This window comes from Notolepis coatsorum, assembly GCF_963971535.1.
Source record: "Notolepis coatsorum genome assembly, chromosome: 11".
Classification (NCBI taxonomy): domain Eukaryota; kingdom Metazoa; phylum Chordata; class Actinopteri; order Aulopiformes; family Paralepididae; genus Notolepis; species Notolepis coatsorum.
Genome location: NC_140175.1, coordinates 94,820,572 through 94,845,571, shown reverse-complemented (window position 1 = coordinate 94,845,571; position 25,000 = coordinate 94,820,572). Strand labels below are relative to the sequence as shown.

General features: G+C 47.3%; 1 protein-coding gene across 1 annotated transcript in view; it reads right to left on the bottom strand.

The window, feature by feature from the left end:
• LOC311237199 (integrin alpha-1-like) overlaps positions 1-25,000 on the bottom strand; it is a gene marked incomplete at both ends in the record, with an annotated part of 74,879 nt that overhangs the window by 50 nt on the left and 49,829 nt on the right. Inside the window, one exon of the mRNA XM_084325008.1 lies at positions 1-70. This exon is cut by the window's left edge and continues 50 nt beyond it. Coding sequence (XP_084181134.1) covers positions 1-70 — 70 coding nt within the window. The remainder of the gene's footprint in view (positions 71-25,000) is intronic.

Here is a 25,000-nt window from a genome sequence, read left to right as displayed (position 1 = left end):
TGACCGGGTGAGGTGTGGGGATGGGGAGACACTGACAGGGCTGCTGAGCCAGAAGCCCCATCTGTTGGGCCTGGTACCAGGCAGGGACAACTGCTTCAGTATGAATATACAGGTTTGCCTGCATTGATTAAATGTAATCTAAAAGAGAGTGAAACATAAACACTCAGTATTTTCTATGTGAACATAATTAGCTAAGTAACTATAGCTAATGTTCATTTCATTTCCACCACTCACGGTTAGCCCTTAGAATCGTCCGTGTGTATGTGTGTGTATGTGTGTGTGTGTGTTTGTGTGTGTTTGCACATAATTCCCATGGTCACACCAAGAAGTCAAGTCCTCCTACTCAGCTCTCAACTCTACTCTAATGTCCGCTCTGCTCTCATCTATATATCCTCCACTTACGTCCCTCTTCCAGCTGCCCATCCAGACCTCCCAGTCCCTGGGTGACTGCCGTCTCCTTACATAGCCCCTGGTCCCATATACAGTACATGCCTCGGCTGCACTGAACCAGATGGGATACATCCACGCTATATACACTGGTGGGAAACCTCCCCCCGCGTCCACTTAAAACACCCACCCCTTCCCTCCCACCCTCCCTTGTAATGAACCTGGCTCTGTCTTGTCTTGTGGTCACTGTCTTCAAGCTGGAATGCCAGGGTGTCGGGCGTATTCTCCGTCACATCGGTCAGTGCCCTTCTTTTATTTTACCCCGCCTTATAAGATAAGATAAGATAAGATATTACTTTCTTGCAGGGTTGTAAAGTACTTGAGTAATTGCACTTTGTTACAATACTTAAGTACTGTTTTTGGGGATTTGTACTCTTTTATTACAGAGTATTATTAGGTTTGTATACTTGTACTTTTACTCAGTTACATTTCAGAGAGAAAAAACATACTTTTTACTCCTTACATTTAAAATGCACCTACAAAGTACAAATCTCGCAGGTCCAACCATTTTAATTAGAATATTTGTTTCTCTGGCCGAACTAACGTTAACGTTATTAATCCAGCGGCCGCAATTTATTTAAAAACAGCCAATCAAATCCCCATCAATCGAAAATGAACCCGCCCACACCCATGCTGATTGGTCCTTGTGCAAGACTAGAAAGCGGGGATCTTTGATTAAACACCTGCTATCAGAAGAATAGACAGTCAGAGTGACGAGCTACAGAAGATGGCCACAAATAATAGTACGAGTGAGGAAGAGGACGAAACGGAACATTTCATTGCCCCCGGAATAAAAAAAAGTTTTTGCTTTTACTTTTTAGTACTTAAGTACATTTAAAAGTAGAAACTTTTTTTAACTTTTACTCAAGTGTGTTTTTAGCCAGATACTCCGACTTTTACCTGAGTACGATTTTGAGACGGTACCCTTAAATATAGGCACAGGGTGCAGATGAGGGTCTGTATGTATATAGTATCATATGTATATGTGTATAGTATTATATGTATTATGCAGAACTGTGCCCCTTGTATCCTATGGTGTTCAGGGTAGTGTTACAGATTGTACAATGTGTGCGTGTGTGTGTGTGTGTGTGTGTGTGTGTGTGTGTGTGTGTGTGTGTGTGTGTGTGTGCGTGCGTGCGTGTGTGCGTGCGTGCGTGCGTGCGTGTGTGTGTGTGTGGTGTGTGTGTGCGTGTGTGAGTGTGAGTGTGTGTGTGTGTGGGTCCAAACATGGGTTACACAGGGGCAGGAGGTCTCTGGTTGGGGAAACCATACTGGGAGATCCCGTGTTGTGCTAGTGGAGCTACTCCCGGTAGGCTCGGAGGCCCACATGTGGTTATTGTAGTGGCGGCATTTAAGCTGTGTAAATTCCTAACGGAGATGGGAGTACAGGTGGTTTTGGTTTGTGAACTCCGGAGAAGCAGAGGTGGGGGGGGGGGGGGGCATCTGGCTTCAATCAGCCTCTGGTGGGACCCGAGCACCCGGACCAACTATCGACACTTGAGCGGGTTCAGAGGCTTACATGTAAGACACGCAACACGGTGGCGCACGCATACACAATCACATAATCGCACAATAACAGGACTGAAGGCTGTGTAAGAGCACACACACCCAGATCTGTGTGCAGATTAGATAGAATTATAAATAGGAATAGGAATAGGCCAGGGCTGTAAAACTGTGCACAATGTGGTCGGGTATACTAATTATAGAATAAAAATAACAATACAGTGTTGAATATTAATATTTACAGGATGGAACAGTGAGGTATGAACAAGTATGAAGAGTCTAGGGCTGACCCCTATTAGTCGATTAGTCGACTAATCGGTCGAAAGGAGCCGCAGTCGACTAGCCAACCTCTTAGTCAAATACAAAAGAATATATATATATATATATATATATTTATTTTGTATCATTCTTTCCAAAAGAAAAGAGGCCTAGAAGCGTGGCTAACGCTAATGGCACGCATACCAGAGGCTAACTGCCAAAGAAAACAGGCACAGAGGCACTGAAAGAGGATTTCACCCATCTAAGGAACACAATAGACTAGACAAATATCAAGATGTATCCATCAGTGGACCAATTGCATGCTTTTGCAGAGGACAAGAAGCCTTCAGTCGACTCCTTCAGACATTAAGCACCCCCCACAGCCCAAATGGAATGATACAAAATGCAACCCAAATTTTTTTTAATTATTTTGTAAAAAAGAATTGGGGGACAACCCTAGAAGAGTCGTGATTGTATATATATATAGTCCAGTAGGGGTGTGTTAATGTAACACAGTGGGGGGTGTCAGTGGGGGTCCTGAGCCTTGTTGATGAGGCTCACTGCAGAGGCTGCACTGCAGACATGTCGTGCATTCGCATAGCAGATGTGGCCGGAAATAGTAGGAATATGGATGACACATGTCATAGGATCTAGATATAGATCTCATATCCTACAGTACTACAGATATCACCCCCCCCCCCTCCCCCCGTCTAGGACATTGATGTTTGCTGTTTGCTGCATCGGTTTGTTAGAATGACTCTGTATTATTAGAGGAACAGAAAGTGATGAGGAGGACCACTTCTCGTCTGTCTCCAGTCCAGTATAACCTCCACCGGCGCTCTTCGGGTGGCAGGGATCAGAGTCTTGCGTATAGAAAGAATGAAGATCCACGGCACTTATGTGGATTCACTTGAAAAAAATCCTTTATTTAGCTATAAGCCGACCCATTAAAATAGCTGACGGTGGCCTATTCGTTGTGGCTACACGAGCCTTCGTCAGGATGTCACGTCAACGCGTTTAATGTATAAATCTAAACTAAATAAAGGCTTATTGATAAGTGATTCCACATGCATGCCTTGGCCCTCCGATCTTCCCATTGAAGGAAATTAGCTGCTGGATCTGCTTTGAAGCCGCGGCCCGCCCCTCTGGCTTACACGTGTGTTTACGGTATTAGAGAGCAGACACCCCGTCGTCCTGGTAGTGGGATTTATACAACTTGTCCAGAGTTTCCTGACCGATTTAAGGGACTGCCAGTCCACTTGCGTCACACGTGTTTGCAGTTGTAGGATAACAGATAATGATATATATGTTCAGGAATCCATTTGATGTCAGTGGAGCCTGCACACACCACGAAGAGAGAGAGAGAGAGAGAGAGAGAGAGATGAGAGAGAGAGAGAGAGAGAGAGAGAGACGAGAGAGAGAGAGAGAGAGACAGAGAAAGAGAGAGAGACAGAAAGAGAGAGACAGAAAGAGAGAGAGAGGGAGAGAGGGAGAGAGGGAGAGAGAGAGAGGGAGAGAGAGAGAGAGAGAGAGAGAGAGAAGGATTCTCAACATTCTTCAGAGTGAGACACTTCTTCCTCTTCATCGTATTATCAGGTTTTTGACGTTTTCCCTGCCTCTCTTATCTCAGATCAGACCGTGTCTCTCTGTCTCTCTCTCTCTCCCTCTCTCCTCATCATCATAAACATATGGAATGCAGCGCCAGTTGATATGATTAGATGGTTAATTCATAGGCTGCTTGAGAGCCTGCAGGAGGAGGGAGTCGTTCGTCTTCTTCAGACATTAGAATTGATGCGTCTGGAGAGACGACTTAGTGAACCCCATCACCTCAACATTAGCATAATGTCTCCTGCTCCTCATCTACCATCCAACCCTTTACAGCAATCAAGCCGCTCCCGGGGTTAGTTACTGTAATCAGCGTCAATTTTGATCACCGGTGGATCGATCGCCCATTCCTAGGAACAGATTCATTGGGATATTTTATGGAAATAGGGTGCAGTTGTGTTGTGTGCATTTGCTTCCCATATTTGTGTTTGTGTGCTTTTGATGTAGTATTTGACTGACTGCACATGTGACCGGGAGTTTCGAACCCGAGTCGGCCCCACCGCGGGCGACAGCACAGACCGCTATACCAAGAGGTGAATTCACTGCTTGGTAACTGCTTGGTCTTCTTTATCATAAATCGATCAATAGAGACCGTATTAGATCCCCAATTATCATATAATGGGGTATCATTGGAAAGCCACACTCATTGGCTACAACCCTGTGCAAAGATTTTCGAGATCGCCAAATGATTGACGGAGCTAGAGCCCCGGGAGTCGGGGGTGGTAATGTGTACTTTTGCGTACTTTGGGGCACGCCTCACATATCGGCATGTAACTCGACAGGCAACAAATAGGGCTTTAATTCTATCTATATATTGTATTAAAAGAAATGCACACCCGAGCCACTAGAGGTCGGCAAAGAATCGTCCACATGTGGGCCCTTGGATGTTAAGAGGTCAATGTTTTTAAATATTTTTTTTGTAGCCAAGAGTAAAGACCATAACCCTATCAAAAACAGTAGTCAAATTGTATATTTTCATTTTTACCGATGTTTTATATGTTTTATCGGAAATACAAATTTATCTGAAAATTATCATAAAAACTGCAAGAAATGACTAAATCCAGATTCAACCCTGCCATTGGAAAGAGGAGCATTTTCCCTATCCATAGATGTATGATTTGGCCATAATAAGGTCAAGGTCAAGTTCAAGGTCAAATATGAATTTATAATTAAAGTCGATTATCATTAATTACTGTATCTACAAATCTTTCTGTTTAATCATCTTCCCGCGGTTCATTTGCTTAGATTTTTTGTACACATGATCTCAATAAGGTGGTGAATGAGCTCAATGAGCATTTTCTCGTGCCCTGTATACATTTTTGATCATCATCATCAAAATCATAAATCATAATTAATCATAATTAATTTATTCATTACAATTTACTCAGCCTAGTAACAGACACAATATTTCTGACACTGGAAATACACACCCCCAGGTCCCTAGATGTTCCTAGATACCAAGAACATGCAACTTGACCTTGCAGAAGTGGAGCAATCTTCCATTTACTTAGGCATGTACCTTTAGGGCGGAAACGGTCTACAGATTAACAGGTGGAATGAGTTTAACTCGCAGTACCGCTTACTGCCACAACTGTCACTTCACAACACAGTCCATCGTGACTGTGGATATTTCCTCACAGACTTCCGTTCCACTCACACTCATTCCTAACTTGTGTTAACAGTTTTGTCCAACCAATTAAGGCTGTAAGGCCAGAGGTCTGGAGGTGTAGCGCTGGGTGTGGTGCACACAGATATGCACGCGCGCGCACACACACACACACACACACACACACACACACACACACACACACACACACACACACACACACACACACACACACACACACACACACACACACACACACACACACACACACACACACACACATACACATATGTATATGCACAGATATGCATGCACACACACGCAGGCATACATACAAACATATATATATGCAAACATGTACAGTATACACACGCACACATAAACATGTACATACTGTATGCACATTGCACACACATACACGTGTGTGTATGCACAAATATGCATGCACACACACGCAGGCATACATGCAAACATGCATACACACACACGCACACGCACGCACACACACACACACACACACACACACACACACACGCACACACACACACACGCGCACACACACACACACACACACACACACACACACACATACACATATGTATATGCACAGATATGCATGCACACACACGCAGGCATACATACAAACATATATATATGCAAACATGTACAGTATACACACGCACACATAAACATGTACATACTGTATGCACATTGCACACACATACACGTGTGTGTATGCACAAATATGCATGCACACACACGCAGGCATACATGCAAACATGCATACACACACACGCACATGCACGCACACACACACACACACACACACACACACACACACGCACACACACACACACGCGCACACACACACACACACACACACACACACACACACACACACACACACAGACACACACACAGACACACTTCACCTCTCAGTCATAAATCCAGAGAGCGTCCATGCACTGGGCAGATGGTCAGGGCCTCCAGTGGGTCCTACTCCAACGTCTCCCGCTCCAACTCTCCCTCCTTTTTTGGAGCCTAAAAAAAGACATTCCTCTCTCCTGGTGGACTGTCTTGTGTTCTGTCAGCCGGACTATAACACTGTCAGAGTGCTTGTTGCAACAGCGTGACCCTCGCCTTCTCCAGAGACTAGATCATAGTGCCAGGAGGCCCACATGGACCCAGGGAACATGAGAGGAGATACTGTAAGCCTTAGGGTTTGCCACACCCTCCTTATAAATGGTCCACATGTAACACAGGAATAACATGGCGAATGATCGGGTAGGGTGTCCAATGAAACGATCCAAATGCTTCTATCCAGAGCAAGTGAGCTATCCGATGGCTGTGATGCTGTGATGCTGACACACCATAAGAGTCATAAGAACATCAAATATATTCTGTTCTATTCTATTGTGTTTTGTCCTATTCTTCTCTGTTCTGTTCTATTCTATTCTATTCTATTGAAATGTGTTCTGTTCTGTTCTGTTCTGTTCTGATCTCTTCTGTTCTGATCTGTTCTGTTCTGTTCTGTTCTGTTCCGCTCTGTTCTGTTCTGTTCTGTTCTGTTCTGTTCTGTTCTGTTCTGCTCTGTTCTGTTCTGTTCTGCTCTGTTCTGTTCTGCTCTGTTCTGCTCTGTTCTGTTCTGCTCTGCTCTGTTCTGCTCTGTTCGGTTCTGCTCTGTTCTGTTCTGTTCTGTTCCGCTCTGTTCTGTTCTGTTCTGTTCTGTTCTGTTCTGTTCTGTTCTGTTCTGTTCTGCTCTGCTCTGTTCTGCTCTGTTCTGTTCTGTTCCTTTCTGATCTGTTCTGCTCTGTTCTGTTCTGTTCTGTTCTGTTCTGTTCTGTTCTGTTCTGTTCCTTTCTGTTCTGTTCTGTTCTGTTCTGTTCTGATCTGTTCTGTTCTGTTCTGTTCTGTTCTGTTCTGTTCTGTTCTGTTCTGTTCTGATCTGTTCTGTTCTGTTCTGTTCTGCTCTGTTCTGTTCTGTTCTGCTCTGTTCTGCTCTGTTCTGTTCCTTTCTGATCTGTTCTGCTCTGTTCTGTTCTGTTCTGTTCTGTTCCTTTCTGTTCCCTTTGAGCAGATTGGGATTCCCACGCCGGACAGGAATGGACAGCTGTTGTGTCTCACACAGCTATTAGAGCTCAGAGACGATGAGTGATTGTCTCTCATTGATGGAGAAAGTGCTTTGCTCTGGCCAAACTTAGCCACTACTCTTAAACCTCTCTGCTATGCCAATGGAAACAAATATTGACTTGGACAGTATCCAACAGCAATATGTTTCATAGGGTGTCCATGTGGAAATTCTCAGGGCCACTTAATAGAGCAAATAATGAACTCGGAAGCAATCAAAGCATGACTGTAGGAAGTGCTGTATAGAATCACATAGTCGGCTGCAAGAACATGTGTTTTCCTGTATCGTATAGTAGCAGATGAATGTTCAGTTGAGCAAGCAATACTCTGTGAGCAGAGGAAAAGTACTGTAGCTCTGACATTTCTCAATGCGTAAAAGCCTGTCCAAGTGACCCACTGTCCGCTGAGAGACGTCCACTTAAGTAGCAGGGTTTCTTTATGGGTACATCTTCTTTAATAATAATAATAATAATAATAATACATCTATTTTATATAGCGCTTTTCCAGGTGCTCAAAGACGCTTTACATGGGCAGGAGAGACAAACTATGGCAAAACAAAAAAACAGAACAAAAATAATACATGACAAAAATAAAATAACACCGACAGAATTAGAGGTCAAAAGCAAGATTGAAAAGGTGAGTTTTGAGGGCTGATTTAAAAGATGTCAGGGTGTTTGCATCACGGATATGGCTGGGGAGGGCATTCCAGAGGGAGGGGGCAGCAGCAGCAAAGGCCCTGTCGCCCCAGGTCCGGAGCCTGGTCGTGGGAGGTGTTAGGAGGTTGGCATCTGCAGACCTAAGGCGACGGGTGGGCGTGTGACGGTGGAGGAGGTCGGACAGGTAGGGAGGGGCAAGGTTGTTGAGGGCTTTAAATGTGATGAGTAGTATTTTAAAATGTATCCTGTATTTGATTGGAAGCCAGTGGAGGTCGTGGAGGACAGGGGTGATGTGATCAGAGCGACGGGTGGAGGTGAGCATGCGGGCAGCAGAGTTTTGGACATATTGGAGTTTATTGAGGATAGTGTTTGGTGAGCCGTAGAGGATGCTGTTGCAGTAATCTAGTCTTGATGATATGAATGCATGAACCAGTGTTTCAGCAGCGGAGAGTGATAGGGAGGGGCGGAGACGAGCAATGTTCCGGATTTTCTTCTTTGATTGTTTAGCCTGGCAGATTTTGGGTAGTTCCATATCTGATGTGGCAGGGCCACACGTTTCCACCCTGCTCACACTTTAACAAGGAAGCATAGTAGCAGTGATCTCACAAATACGTTTTTATGTTATGCCACCGCGAAAGCACTGAGTGGACACGAGTTAGAATGACACAATTATCATATCCCATATAATATACCTGCATATAATCCTTCTATATACCTACTTATACACCTGCATATAACCCATATAACTCTGTATGATAGCATGTACAGTACAAGTATGCTGTATATGCCGTATATATGTATTTATTCTTACCATATACTGTATATCTATCCACATCTGTTTGTACATAACTGCATATAATCCTTTTTACTTTTATATCTGTACATATCCCTTACCTACTCTTACTAGTTACGCTGCTCGCCAGTGACTTACTACCATAGTGTCTTTATATCTGTATCACTGTATATATTAATACTACTCTGTAACTCTGTACATACATCGGATTAGCACTATTATTCAGTAGTACTAATGTATCTATTTTGTATCCTCTTTATTCACCTGTACATTGTATATTACTATTGCACTTCACTGTTACATTTGGTTAGATGCCAAACTTATTTCTTCTCTAATCTAATCTAATCACAAATGAGTCGGACCAAAGATTCTGCCTTGGGTTTGGCAGTCAGGTGTAGCTTGTTATCGGTGAAGTTGCTATGGAAATAATACCTGGACTGCAACACATTTTCACATTTACATTTGTCTGACTTGTTCCTGTTCCAGGAATGGCATATATGTTTCATAGGGTGTCCATGTGGAAATTCTCAGGGCCACTTAATAGAGCAAATAATGAACTCGGAAGCAATCAAAGCATGACTGTAGGAAGTGCTGTATAGAATCACATAGTCGGCTGCAAGAACACATGTTTTCCTGTATTGTATAGTAGCAGATTAATGTTCAGTTGAGCAAGCAATACTCTGTGAGCAGAGGAAAAGTACTGTAGCTCTGACATTTCTCAATGCTTAAAAGCCTGTCCACGCATTCCCTTCTGATAATGGATTAAAATGCAAAGTCACTGCGATGCACTTGACCGCCGGTCCATGTTGGCGCCGTGCACACTGCACTTTTACTGGGCAGTTTTACAACCCAATGTCGAGCATCCAAAACGCCAAACCTCGCTGTTACAAGTCCCTGGCTCTAATGAGCTCATGGCTATGTTTCCACACCCAGAGCGAAATACATTCCCATTAGTTTCGCCTGTTCTCTTCGTATAAGTTACCTCAGATGTTGCTTTTGAAGAATCTAAAAAACATACTCACGTACTACTTGTGTAAGTTTTTTTTGAGGTGCTTGTAATTTATTTACGTGCTTTTAGTTTAAGGGAACTGAAATCCATTTCAAAACAAAAAACAATTTCTATTTCTGTCCCTTATACAGTTTTTTTTAACATTGTCTTCAATATGTTTTAGTTTTCTTGTTTAATGTATTTTCCGTTTCAAGTGGAGGTCTCTCATACGCACGTTTGGGTCTCTTTTGCCTCTGCTTTGGCACTGATCTCTATATAAATTTTTTTTCATCCACTTTTTCTCCTCCTGTTTTTCTGTATTTTTCTCCCATCCCAATTTAGTCATGCACGTTCCCCCCTCCCCTTCCTGGTTGTTGCTTGCATGTGCCCCCCACTGGTCAGTCTATGGAGGGTTGATACATGCGGAGTCAGCCAGCCACTTCTTTTCACCTGCCAGCGTGGACTCTCATTGGTGAGGTGTAACGTGTGGGAGGCTCACACTACCCTCACCATCTCCCTTCCTCGCTGTGCAGGCGCCCTGACCGACCTGTAGGAGTCGCTGTCTACAACGACCAGATTACCACCCCACCGGCTTCCCTCCCGCTGACTCTGCCAATTGAGCCAGTATGACGGCCGGCCAAGCCGGAGGCAACGCTGACAGCCGGATTCGATACCAGTGTCTCTCGCGTTGGTGACGAGCGCTTAGTCCGCTGCGCCACCCAGCCGCCTTGATCTCTATATTGTTGTAATTGTTCTTTGCATGTCTTTTAAACATGTTAAATAAACTAAACTAAACTTTACTAAACTAAACTTTACTTACTTACTTATCCTCTTCGTCCCGGTTGGGGCATAAGGCCGCAATCATACACTGCCACTGAATCCTGTCTCGTGCTTTGGCCTGCGCTTCGTCCCAGGAAAGACCCATCTCCTTCAGCTCCATCATCACTGTCCTTCGCCAGGTGTTCTTTGGTCTACCCCTCTTTCTCTTCTTAACTGGGGTCCATCTCAAGGCAACTTTGGGTAACCTTTCATTGGGCATCCTCAATACATGACCGAGCCATCTTAACCTCCGTCTCCTTATCTCAAGGGACATACTGTATGCAAGCTGCCTGTCTTCTTATAAAGTTCCTCATTCGAGATTCTATTTAAACTTTAGTCCCCTATATTCATCTCACACAGGTCGTCGTGAATGAGACATTTTGCATGCACAATGTGAGCACTTCATAGAACAAGGTAGACATGTAGACAAGGTAGACTACCACCAACATGCGGACTGGACTGTTGGTCCCAGAGCCTTCTCTGTGGCCACACCCACCCTCTGGAACTCACTCCCTCCAAACATCCGTAGTGCTACATCCCTGCACTCCTTCAAATCCCAACTCAAAACCCACCTCTTCACCAAATTTGTAAATGACTCCCCTTTTAATTTTTTTTTATTTTCTTTCTTTCTTTTGATTATTATTTTGTTGTTACGTTGTTCTCTGTTCCCCTCCCTTTGCTGCCCCCTCCTGTTAAGCGTCTTGGGTCTCCTGAAAGGCGCTATATAAATTTAAGATATTATTATTATTATTATTATTATTATTAACAAAGATTACACCTTCTAACCTCAAGCCAGCGAAATGAAAAAGGAAGCAATTTGAAGCAATTACAGCATCTACCACTGGCCTGACTTAGGCCTTGTCCACACGTATACAGATCTTTTTGATAACATAGTATTTTCAATGCATTTTGTCCACCTGTCTTCATGAAAATGATGGAAAACAGAGCTTTTTGAAAACACCTTCCAGGGTGGAGAGACCTCTCTTTTTTTTTTACCTATATACGTGTGGAAAGGTGAAACGGAGCTAAAACAGAGCTTTTGCCTTGTCTCCATTAGTTATGTTCAGCCTGGCTGGGGCTAGCCATGGTCAGGTTTGGTATGGTAATTGGTTGGGTTTGTGTTTCCATTGCGTTTCTTGTAAACTCTCCGGGTTGCTAGGCAACCTTTCAAAATTGTGTCCTCCTAGTCAGCTTTGGCTCAGGTCTGGCCTGGTTGTGAAAGGTGTCTGTCTCTGCCGGGGTCCAGCCAAGTCTGGCCAGGTTCTAAAGACAATGGGAGATGCTCACTGTGTGACAGACAGGCCACAGCACGGCTAAACCCTGGTCAGTGGAGATAAGGCAAAACATCATGACCAATGCCCCTGTACACAGTACTGTCTCTGTAATCAGCACCATGGAGAGATCCTTGCAGCCTGCCATCACGTCAGTTCGTATGTGTGTTTCTGCATTGTTGTGGACGGAGACATTTTCTAAAACACCGCTGGTGTGGACAGGAATGATCTAACAATGGATTTTTGTTTTGTTTTGATAATCCTCAAAATCCTTAATTTAGCATGTACTTACTGTAGATACATTCTCTTCACCTGGTTTATCAAGAGACAAAACCTGAAGGTGCTTCAACAACACCACTTTATGTTCATGTTTGGAAATCAGATCTGTCATCTGATCTGATGATAGGAATAGGGATGGCTAGGCGCTACGTCATCATATTCCAAAAACGCCACTTCCGTGTCCTGTTGCTTTCAGATGGGATATTCAAAGGCAGTAAAATGGTGCAGTGCCGTGTCCCGTGTTGCAGCAATAGAAATGACGTCAACAAAACAGTCTCTTACTACCGCTTTCCTCCGTTGCCGTTATTTTCTTACTATTTCTATTAATATTTTTTTTAGTTATACGAGTTGAGACCCTTTTTCACAGACTTTGAGAAGTCAGCAAAATACTAGGATGTCACAGTAAAAAGGGTGACCGGCTCCTGGGCTGTAGCCATTGCTGTTTACATTGGCCGCATTAGACTAAACATGCTAGTGGACACGGAAGTAATTTGTGACGTCACACTAGCCATCCCTATACCATGTGGATGCTGTTGTTGAGTTCACTGAAATATCACATTTAATAGTAAACACTTTTTGCTTTGGTACAGAGTTGACTAGAGGACTGTTACTTTCATCTGAGTGCAATCATTCTATCAGGCTGTTTCTTCATGCATGGGTCAGTGATGTTTAATTTCCTGCTTCAAAGTGAGACATAAAATGGCGCAGGAAGTCACACCTTCTTGATTCTTCATATTAGAAGAACTGTTAACATACCATAAAGCAGAAGAACATACAATACGTATCCAGGAAGCCTAGCATAGACATGTCATAGGAAGTTTCTGGAGGGCGGTTCAGCAGTTTAACCACAAGCCTCTCTGAGGCGTGTACAATTAATAACAGGCGACACTGCAAATTCCACCCACGTGATTTGGTTTCAAACACTTCCTGCCTTGACCCACCTCATCATCATCATCATCATCAACCTTTATTTATTCTCGAAAATACAATTGAGATCACCCTCATTTTCAATGTCATTGAGACTTTACAGCCATTTCAATGCACACATGTCTACAATATAACAATAATAAATATGAATAACTATCTATATAGTACTCTTCACACATGGACCGCAGTCCAGAGTGCACCACAGCAATTAGTATAAAATGAACATAGGCATAAAATCAGCACACAAATTGACAAAATAAAAAACAATGCATAAATTGCAGACATAATAATAGGTATAAAAGACAATAAAAGTAGTGCAATGTAAACGTGCAGACTTAAGAATAGGCATGAAATAAGTACAATATTACAATGTCGCTCGAAGGCATATGTGAACCCCCCCGGAACAGTCAGTCCCCCAAACACCCCACACATCAATCCCTACCACATCCCCATCCAAGACACCCCCCCCCCCCGATAAAGCACGCCATGACCGCCCCTTCAAAACCTGTTACCATCATCGCCTTACTGTACCTCTCTAACATACCAATGGTGTTCCCCTGTCAGACCTGTCTGTTATTCTCTCCACACGGCTGTGACTGTGCGTCTGAACGTCAACCCGTCATCCCTGCGACTGCTAAGCAGCACCCCACCACAAATGTCAAAAAGCAAGCATCGCGTTGCCTCGTTTTCCATTTAGAAGATCCCCCAGATCTGGTTAGTATTTTGTCTTCTGCACATATGGAGAATACAGTTGAAGAACATGTGGAGGCTGTATTTTATGGGCTCATTATATGGTCCTCAGTCACTGCAGACCCAGGATCAGTCTGGATCACAGGCACACACCATGGAGCGACACTCTTGTCTCAACAATGAATCATTGCACTCTTTCATTCTCTGCCACAGCTTCAAAGGGAGAGGGAGAGGGAGAGAAGGAACGTCATGGGTGTCGGGGTGATGCCTGTTTCAAACTTCTTTCATGTTTGTCTCTAACCGCTCCTACAACACGAGGAACAAAGCCAGCTTTCCTTTGATTAGTAGGAAGCAGTTTTCTTAGACTTGGACTTGGACTTGGATTATGATGATGTAATCTATAGGGATGATAGACATGCTGCGGCCTCAACCCTTAAATCCCTGGACTCTGTCTATCACTCTGCCCTCAGATTCATGACTAATGATAGATACGACACTCATCACTGTGTCCTTTATGAGTAGGTTGGTTGGCCCTCTCAGACGAAGAAGCGCAACAAACACTGGTATTTGTACATTTTTAAGGCCCTGCCCCTTATGGTAAGCTCCTTATACTACATCATTATTGGAATGGAATTTTGGAACCTATGGAACCCGTTCTAGTGACTGGCTGCTGTGAACAGGGTGAATCTGCATTTTGCTATGAGGCCTCTAGCTCATGGAATGAACTCCAACATTCCTTAAAGCTTGAGATTCTCCCCTCTGTCGCAGAGTTTAAAACCTTGATCTCCGACCTTTGTCAATCAAGTTGTATGTGTTTTAATTGATTTGTTATCTGTGATTTTGCCTTATCGTGTTGTCTTATTCTTATGATTTTATACGCTTTATTTAGCAAATTTCTGTATGTAAACCCGATCATTGCTGAAAATGTGAAAATGTCAACATTTTTGGTTAAACAAAAAACATTGTGGAATATTCCTCGAACGAGCCAGTATGACACAGTACCACCAAAACCTATAGTTGGTGGTTTCGGTGGGTTTCATACGGTGAGGTCTCTCCCAGCCTTGGCCAAGTGGATGTGCATGAAACAGGCATACTTCCTAAGTCGGGTCGTGACGTGATGAAGGCTCCACAACATGGCCATGTCCGAGGTTGACCCTGCGCTGTAGGCCGGTCCACTGAGAAAACAATGATTCGAATTCTACTCAGCTCCACCCTAGATTGTTTTAACCCTTTCACTACCACCCTACAGAAGGTTAACATTTCACTACCACACTGCAGACGGTTAACCGTCTGTAGAGTGGTTGTGAAAGGGTTAACCCATTGTCATGTGGCAGTGAAATGGTTGATTGATTGATTGATTGATTGAAAATTGTATTAACAGATTGCAGAATGGGTACAATACAGTACGGCTCAAGACACACAATTGTTAAGGGGATGCGGACCAGAGAAAGACTTTCGTCTTGTTTACATCAGGGTCATCAACATTTTCAATTCATCATACAGGTTAACCTTCTGTATTTCCGCAGTGAAAGGGTTAACCCTTTGGTAGAGTGGTAGTGAAAGGTTAAAAAAAAAAAGGAAAAAAGAAGAAGAAGAAGGAAAGCTGCACTTCCTGGAAGTGGCTTTTTTGGTCTCAACATACACACAGTATTAGTGAACCACATGGTGTTGTAATCCCTATACAGTAGTGAAACACAACCAGGCGGAAAGCAACCCGAGTCTCTTGTAAACGTGTTTAGAGTGTTTTGCTGGGCACCCAGGCAGGTGTTACATCACATTTTAGAGTCCACTCAGTTCATAACCTCAGAGGTCATGACCTTGTGGTACTTTGACCTCAGCCGCAAAGGTCAGGACACACGGAACGCACACGCATACAGACACACACACACACACACACACACACACACACACACACACACACACACACACACACACACACACACACACACACACACACACACACACACACACACACACACACACTGGAGACCGTCTGCATATGTTTCACACTTTACTGCGTGTCATCAGCGCCCTTAAGACTGTTGCCTTTTTCAGGAGCGTCCCACGAACCCCGTGGAGACGTGGTATAATTGTTCCCATATTGCACCACTCGTTAACGTCGGTGCCTCTGAGAGGCAGCTGAATGATGGCTGTTGTTGAGTTCACAAAGACAGGGGGAAGCCAGGGGTTTGATGGCTGTTGTCGAGTGCAGGGAGACAGGCAGAAGTCAGGGGTTTGTCTTTCCTTTGAGAGGACCGTTTGTTGTTTTATTTCTTCCAAGGACAGAGGGCATTCGAACCTTCCTTCCTCTCGGACGTTAAGTGTCAGTAGTCTTTACTTAGCCGCGGCGGAGATCTGAGGAGATGGAAACCTCCACATCCGACAACAACACCTTTCAGGAATGAAGACAAACAGCCTTGTTTTCACGCCCGACGTCCATTGATTCGTGAAATTATTACACGTTGGGTTTTGACGGCCGTGTGGGCCGTCGGGGGTCATGAAACGCAGAGCCAACATGTAAAGCACACGCACCACACGCACACACTGCTGCTAGCACATACCTTGTATTGTATACGGTTGTATAGATATAATATACGTTGTGTATTATGTTTAGTCTATAGTTTAGTTTATAGTTTTAGTTTATAGTCTATAGTTTATAGCTATTTATACAGTTAGTATACCATAGTTTGTATAGATAGAATATATGTTGTGTATTATGATTAGTTTTATAGTTTAGTTTATAGTTTATAGTTTATTTATAGCTTATCTAGTTTCTAGTTATAGTTTGTATTTATAGCGTTAGGTTATGACTATAACCAAGTTCTGTTAGTTAGGGGCGATGCTTGGCTTCGCCTTCTGCACTATCTCGCGTACGTGCACGCGTACTGAATAAACCACAAATGTACCTCTAATACCAGTATTAGTCTGACCACACCCCTCATCAGCTTACCTTCATAAGCAGGTGTGTGGTCACCTGCTCTCCTCCTTCCCAAGCTTTCACCACAAGGTGAGGTCAAGGGCTGCAGCGGCCGTCCGAAGCCAAGCATCGCCCCTAACTAACAGAACTTGGTTATAGTCATAACCTAACGTTCTGTATCGTTAGTGGCTTAGCTTGGCTTCGCCTTCTGCACAAGGGAGGCCAAGCGGAGCCACTTGGCTGACAAATACACCCCGCTGACAGCCCCCCAAAACCATCAGAACAGGGAGGGCCGAGCCCCCCCGACCCCCCCTAATGGAGGGTAGCCCCCCTATTAGGGACGTCACGGGAGGGCGACGGACCCGACCGTGCGAAGAGGCACTCAAGCAACTCAACGCACAGGGTGAGCAGACCGTGGCTTGACCCACGACTACACACACGCACAACCCGCATGCCACCCGGGAACGAACGGAGGAACAACCTCGTTACTGCCCCCAGAATCACGGGGTCAAGGGCAAACCCAACCCCGTGGCAAGGCCGTAGCAGCGGAGCACGAAGGAAGACCCAGACCCACCAAAAGGACTGGACTCCCTGGAATGGGGGCCCGGAGAAGTCCATGATGCCAGCATCAAGACCCCACCAGGTGGGCACGTAGTGCCCCGCCCCCCACATCGCCAGCGTATTCGGACAAAGGCCCCTCAGTTACTGCACCTGGTATTCCCAGGCGGAACCAACCAGGCCAGTAAGCCGAGCGGGCCCCGTCCCCCCAATAGTACACCGCCTGGCACACTGACCCTGCAGAATAGGCAGTCAGCATGGCCGTAAGCACACAAAAAAGGTTAACCAACGGAAGCAGGCAGCGCACCGGGGAAAAACCAGGCAACAGGCTGTTAACCCTAGCCTGGAGACTGCGGACGAGACAGGCGCCAGAGGGGACAGCTGAACACAGCCGCCCCGGCGGAAGGAGCGTAAGCTGGCGGTGTTGCATGACCAAGCCTCCATTTAACAACCCCCACCCAGAGGGGTCGAGGCAGAGAAGGCTGACACGATTGGCAGACGTCATGAACGTGCAGGGGCACCCTCAACCGGTGAACCCGGGAGTTGACACTGCTCCAACACACCAGGGAACCAACCACCTCGGTGTTACCCAATGCGGTGGTTGTTCCTATAACCCCTCAAGAAAAAACTCCAAAACACACCTGCGGGTATACACCGGCTATACCGCAGTACAAGTGTTTCAGTTTCCAAAAAGGGTTAACCCAGGCCTACGGGTCGCAAACATCACTTCGGACCGGGCCTGGCGGTACGGGAAGCACAGGGTCACCAGAGGAGGTCAAAAAACCACCCCCACAGGCCCCTCTTCGCCATGCGTGAGAGAGGAGCGAAAAACAATGGAGAACCAGCCCCTAAGCACACCGTACCTGGTATTCCCCGGCGGTCTCCCAACCAAGTACTAACCAGGACCAACCTGTGTAGCGGCCGAGATCCGACGAGATCGAGCGCGTACAGAATGGCATGGCTGTAAGCCATGACGACAGTGCTGAGTAAAAAACATACCCAACCAGGGTCTCCATAGCGCTTAACCCTGTGACACCCAGACCGACCTGGCATTTTTCCCCCTGAAAAAAGCCCAAGTCCCTCAGGGTACCAGAACAGCAGATCTGCATCCCCGGCGGACAACGGGTTCAACTGATCTGGACCAGCGTGACCAGAACCAGTCCCGTGCCCTAACCACGCCGACATGCCCCAGGAAAAGGGCAGATATGCGTGTTGATCTTAACATGAAAAGAAGGCGCCACCCAGACGTCGGGACGAACCGCGCCTGGTGGCCCACCCCAAGGGCGTGAGACCCCACTACATATGTTCAGATCCATCCCGTCATCATCCCCCAGACATGAACGAGGATCCGTCGACAACCCACCCAGGTCATGGGATGTGGTCGCCGGAAGAGGAAAAACCCCCATCTCAGTTGCTTTATAAAAACGCTGTTTCAACCACAAGCAACTAAGGCGTGCCAGTCAATCGCCTGTTTACAGCGAGCTAGCACTATACGTGCGTCGGGACACACCCCCATCAATGAACAGGCTATTTAGACCTGCCATTGAATCCCCAAGGCGCCCAGGGGAACGACAAGAGGGGTGTGACACTCCCTAACTCCAACACTTCTGGAATAGAAAGAAGGAAGCATCAACAGTATGTATCCCAGTCTACACAGCCGGGGTAAAAAATGTTCACATTTTTACATCCCACCACCCTCCCATAGGAAAGAGACGGGGATCCCCAGAGAGACTTCCCACGCGAGCTGTACAGATTGAAAAGAATATATTGCACCTTGAGCCATGTAAAAAACTGGTTTTAGGGCCTCCGGGGAAGAGGCACCGAACCCATACACACTCAATAAACGAATTGAATCGAATATACATACAATAGAAAAGGACCCTTCTAGAGGGTCCACTCACTTTGACAATCTGAGGAGGAAGGCTCTGTACTCTGATGGAGGCTTCCTCACATGGATCACATGGAAGAAGGAGTCCGAACTCACAGAAGGCCTGAGTAGGCGCTTGGTGAGGAGGAGCCCTGACCACCCCCCCTGAAAACAGATCCATCACATGGACCTGAACAGCACACGGAAGTCCTACCAACAGAGACGCGCACGGTGACGTACTCTATGGCGGGGGAATTCCTGCGGTGCACACGCCCAATATACCAGGCCGTGGGACCAGGAACTCCCCCCCCCCCCCCCCCCCCCCCCCCCCGTAACGTGCCGAACCGCCACGTGACGGGAACCTTGAAGGACAGGGGGTGTACCCCTGACCGACAGAACAATGGGGAGAGGAAAGGTTACCAGTTCACCCCTTTACGACCCCACACCCATGATACGACGTAACGACAAAAAGAGAATATGACACAGTCATAGTCAGCTCTATGAAGCGTTTCACAGCTCCACACAGCGCACGAGCTAACCTGCTATCTGATTTTTACTAAGGAAAAACACAGAATAGAGAGGGCTCTAAGAACCCCGGTCCAACATACACATGTGCTTCTGTGGCCAGTACAACCCAGTTGTAGGTCACATGACACACACAACCCATCATCATCACAATGAGAGAATACATCATTCTTGATTAGTATCGACCACAGGCCTTGCTAAGCACACGACAGCAACCAAACCAATTTCCCTTTAGGAAATAAGTTTCTCCAGCAGATTTAGCACAACCTCAGCAATCAAGCTGAGAGTTACATCGTATCCCTACCACACAAAAGACACAATTAATGCACAACATGTCTGATAGGAGGTGATAAAGTCCCCAGGGAACCGGGGGGGGAAAAACACAATCCTCCTATTTTACCCTCAACACGGCCAGTTAAAACAGGAAAACCTGTTAATGTGTGAACTCACTGTCCATTGTCATTACAGTCTGAGAAAGAACATTCTTTTACTCACTCGTCACCAAGCATAGCTTCATAGGTTAGTTGCCTTAGTAGTGAGTACACGGTACACATAAACACCATGATGTTTCTCACACAACAACCAGATCAATACATCACGACCTGCACGGAGAAGCTACTGCCAGTGACAAAAACAGCTCACACACAACCCGCAACGTATCTCAAATGCATTGCAACAACACACGTTTTGGGAAAAAACACCGTCATTCACAATACATTTAGCAAGGTAAAACCAGAAGACGTGTTATGAGGGTCTGGCCAACCCCGTACCTGCCCGGAACGCAGATCAGCGAAGTGCAGTCATAAGCCACCGTAGAACACAGCCCTCTTTGTTGACGCAATCCCCGTCTAGGCTCAGGCAGGGTTGACGAACATCCCCTGTCAAAGATGACGTCGTGGTCAAGAGTGTAAAACATGTTAAAAATCAAAGCACGTTCAACAGAATAGCATCAAGCTAACGGCTGCTCCAACCGTTCTGGTGCTATCGCTTCCGCTCGCGAGACGCCGATCTACGACGCACGCGATCAGGAGCGAGCTCCCGGCGGCGCGCGAGAAGCCTAAGCTACCCCGCGCCAGGCCACCGACCGGCTAACCGTAAGCTATGAACATGTAAACAATGACATAACACTCACCCAGACAGGCCGCCGTTCTGAACCCTCCTCACTTTTTAAGAGAAAAGAGAAAACAAGACGTCAACACCGCTTCACAACGGTGACATTAACACGTCCGGCGGAATCAGCACAGTACCAACTGGCCTGTATAGCTGACTTTGAACATGAATCTGCCGCTATCGCACATTACATGCACATATCCCCTCGTGAAGGAATACTCTCATTTGGATATGAAAGATGGGGTCTTAACACGGTGACAGAGAGAATCCACTCGTCCAGAACACACAGGGATCACCAGTGTCAATGGTCGCGGCCCACTAGTTAAAACTATAATGGTCGCCAGACCAAGGCCTTCTGTCGCCTAGACGGCTAAACAAAGGACCCTAGCCTGGGGCCGGTTTCCATAAACTTTGTCTAGTAGCCCCCATAGCACTAACAGACAAGTGGAGCCCGCCAGCAAACACTACTCACCCAACCTGGAACGCACCGCTCCTCACAACAGCGGCATGTCCGACAGTTCAGCTGTGGCCTGACAGGTTTCACCCCAACAAACACAGCAAGGAACTGCAGTTGAGAAGCATGCAGCGGCGTGCTCCCAATACGAAAACCGGTGGAGGGTTTGTAGAATGATCATCATCTTCTAGACACTCCAGTACGAAGACAATATCGCCGTATTTTCTCGAAAATAGTGAGAGAGAAAATAAAGATATGATGTCAACGTATCCTTGTTTCCCAAGCTGTTCCTAATCCAATTTCTTCCATCATGGTGTCAAGTGTGGGGATCTACCGAGGCACCTCTTCCTTGTGGTGAAAGCGAGAAGGAGGAGAGCAGGTGACCACACACCTGCTTATGAAGGTAAGCTGATGAGGGGTGTGGTCAGACTAATACTGGTATTAGAGGTACATTTGTGGTTTATTCAGTACGCGTGCACGTACGCGAGATAGTGCAGAAGGCGAAGCCAAGCTAAGCCACTAACGATACAGAACTTATAGTTAGAGTTTGTATAGATAGAATATGTACATTTAATGTATGTACATTTAAAAAAGCTGTGACAACAATAAAATAATCTGAATCTGAATCCGAATCTGAAAGTTGCGCCTTAAAAACGGGAAGGCAACCCATTCTAAGTATGAATTCCCTGTTGTTCTCCCCGTGCCCCAGGACAGTCAACATGCGTGTGAACATGCACCACTCTCTCCTGGAGCAAACGATCAGAGAGGAAACCGCTGAATCTGTGACGTCACCTGGCTATCATCTGGAGCTTCTACATCCACTGCATTTAAAGAGCTATAAAATGCGTGTGTGTGGGCACTTACACCCAGATTGAATATAAACCTCATTTGGATGTGAGGACTCTTTAAACTTAACATTTTATGGCTCCACAAAGTCAATGCCCCGCCCTCTGTCTGTGACGCAGCTCCGGATTTTACATCCAGCTGACGTAGAAGATGTGGAAAATTGTAACGATATGGTCTCCACACTCTAGCAGCGATATTATCCCCCAGAAATCAATATATTGACCAATAGATAAACACACGTTCATGTTATTCGACTAATTACGCAGAAATTTCCTTCAAGGCTTTCTGACGGGACAAATAGGTGAATGGATGGACCGCATTTATATAGCAGCTTTTATCCAAAGCGCTTTACAATTTATGCCTCACATTCACCTAGTGATGCACGATATATCGGCCGCCGATATAATATCGGCCGATATGGCAATTTTTTTACACATCGGTATCGGTCCGATATCAAGATAGGGCCGATATGGGCCGATATTAAATTTTTATTTAAATTTTTTAATCTTTTTTCTTTTCTTTTGACATGTTTTGGCCTTAAATAGTTTCAAAATATCTGTCATTTCTGAAAATAAGTTACAAAAGTAAAAAAAAACAAAAAAGAGTTTTGGAAAATAGCTCTTTATTTGATTATCATAAAAAAGTGTTTTCTATACAGAGATATCGACATCGGTAAATATCGGTATCTGCCAGAACAGCAATATATAATAATATCGGTTATCGGTATCGGCCACAATTTTCACATCGGTGCATCACTACATTCACCCATTCACACACACATTCACACACCGACGGCACGGTGCAAGGTGCCAACCCGCTCATCGGGAGCAGTTAGGTTTGCTCAAGGGCACTTTGACAGGGAGGAGCCGGACTCTAGCCGGGAACCTTCTGATTACCGCTCTACCTCCTGAGCCACTGTCGCCAAATAAACAACGTCATAGTTTTGATGGACGTCTCTGTGCCACGATGTCTATGGACAGTTCCTGAGTGCTGTGGCATTTCTTCTCAGTCATGTGACCTCTCTGCAGTTGTTCTGAGGCATCAGGGAGGGGGGGGCAAGACGGGCGGACAGGGGGGGGGGGCAGACAGGGAGGGAGGGGGGCAGACGAACGGACGGGAGGGGGGACAAGACGGGCGGACAGGGAGGGGGGGCAAGACGAACTGACAGGGAGGGTGGGGCAAGACAAACGGACAGGGAGGAGGGGCAAGACGAACGGACAGGGAGGGGGGGACAAGACGGGCAGACAGGGAGGGGGGGACAAGACGGGCGGACAGGGAGGGGGGGACAAGACGGGCGGACAGGGAGGGGGGGTCAAGACGGGCGGACAGGGAGGGAGGGACAAGACGGGCGGACAGGAGGGAGGGACAAGACGGGCGGACAGGGAGGGAGGGGGGCAAGACGGGGGACCAGGGAGGGAGGGACAGACGGGCGGACAGGGAGGGGGGACAAGACGGGCGGACAGGGAGGGAGGGGCAAGACGAACGGACAGGGAGGGGGGTCAAGACGGGCAGACAGGGAGGGGGGGGGCAAGACGAACGGACAGGGAGGGGGGGTCAAGACGGGCGGACAGGGAGGGGAGGGGCAAGACGAACGGACAGGGAGGGAGGGGCAAGACGGGCGGACAGGAGGGAGGGGCAAGACGAACGGACAGGGAGGGAGGGGGGGTCAAGACGGGCGGACAGGGAGGGGGGGGGACAAGACGGGCGGACAGGGAGGGGGGGTCAAGACGAACGGACAGGGAGGGGGGGACAAGACGGGCGGACAGGGAGGGGGGTCAAGACGGGCGGACAGGGAGGGAGGGGCAAGACGAACGGACAGGGAGGGAGGGGCAAGACGGGCGGACAGGGAGGGGGGTCAAGACAGGCAGACAGGGAGGGGACAAACGGGACGGGGAGGAGGGGCAGACTGGCAGACAGGGAGGGAGGGGGCAGACTGGCAGACAGGGAGGGAGGGGGGGCAGACAGGCAGACAGGGAGGGAGGGGGGGCAGACGGGCAGACAGGGAGGGAGGGGGGGCAGACTGGCAGACAGGGAGGGAGGGGGGGCAGACAGGCAGACAGGGAGGGAGGGGGGGCAGACGGGCAGACAGGGAGGGGGGGTCAAGACGAACGGACAGGGAGGGGGGGCAAGACGGGCGGACAGGGAGGGGGGGTCAAGACGGGGCGGACAGGGAGGAGGGGCAAGATGGGCGGACAGGGAGGGGGGGGCAAGATGGGCGGACAGGGAGGGAGGGGGGGCAAGATGGGGGGACAGGGAGGGAGGGGGGCAGACTGGCAGACAGGGAGGGAGGGGGGGCAGACTGGCAGACAGGGAGGGAGGGGGGGGGCAGACGGGCGGACAGGGAGGGCAGACGGATGGACAGGGAGGGAGGGGCAGACAGGGGGGGAGGGGGGCAGACTGGCAGACAGGGAGGGAGGGGGGCAAGATGGGGGGACAGGGAGGGAGGGGGGCAGACTGGCAGACAGGGAGGGAGGGGGGGGGCAGACGGGCGGACAGGGAGGGCAGACGGATGGACAGGGAGGAGGGGCAGACAGGGGGGGGGCAAGACGGGTGGACAGGGAGGGCAGACGGGTGGACAGGGAGGGGCAAACAGGGAGGGGGGGCAAGACGAGTGGACAGGGAGGGAGGGGCAAGACGGGCAGACAGGAAGGGGGGGCAGACAGGGAGGGGGGGCAGAGGGGGAGTGTAGGACACGGCTGGGGAGAGGAGGAGGAGCTGAGGTGAGTAGGAGTCAAGAGGGGAGGTTCATTTAGG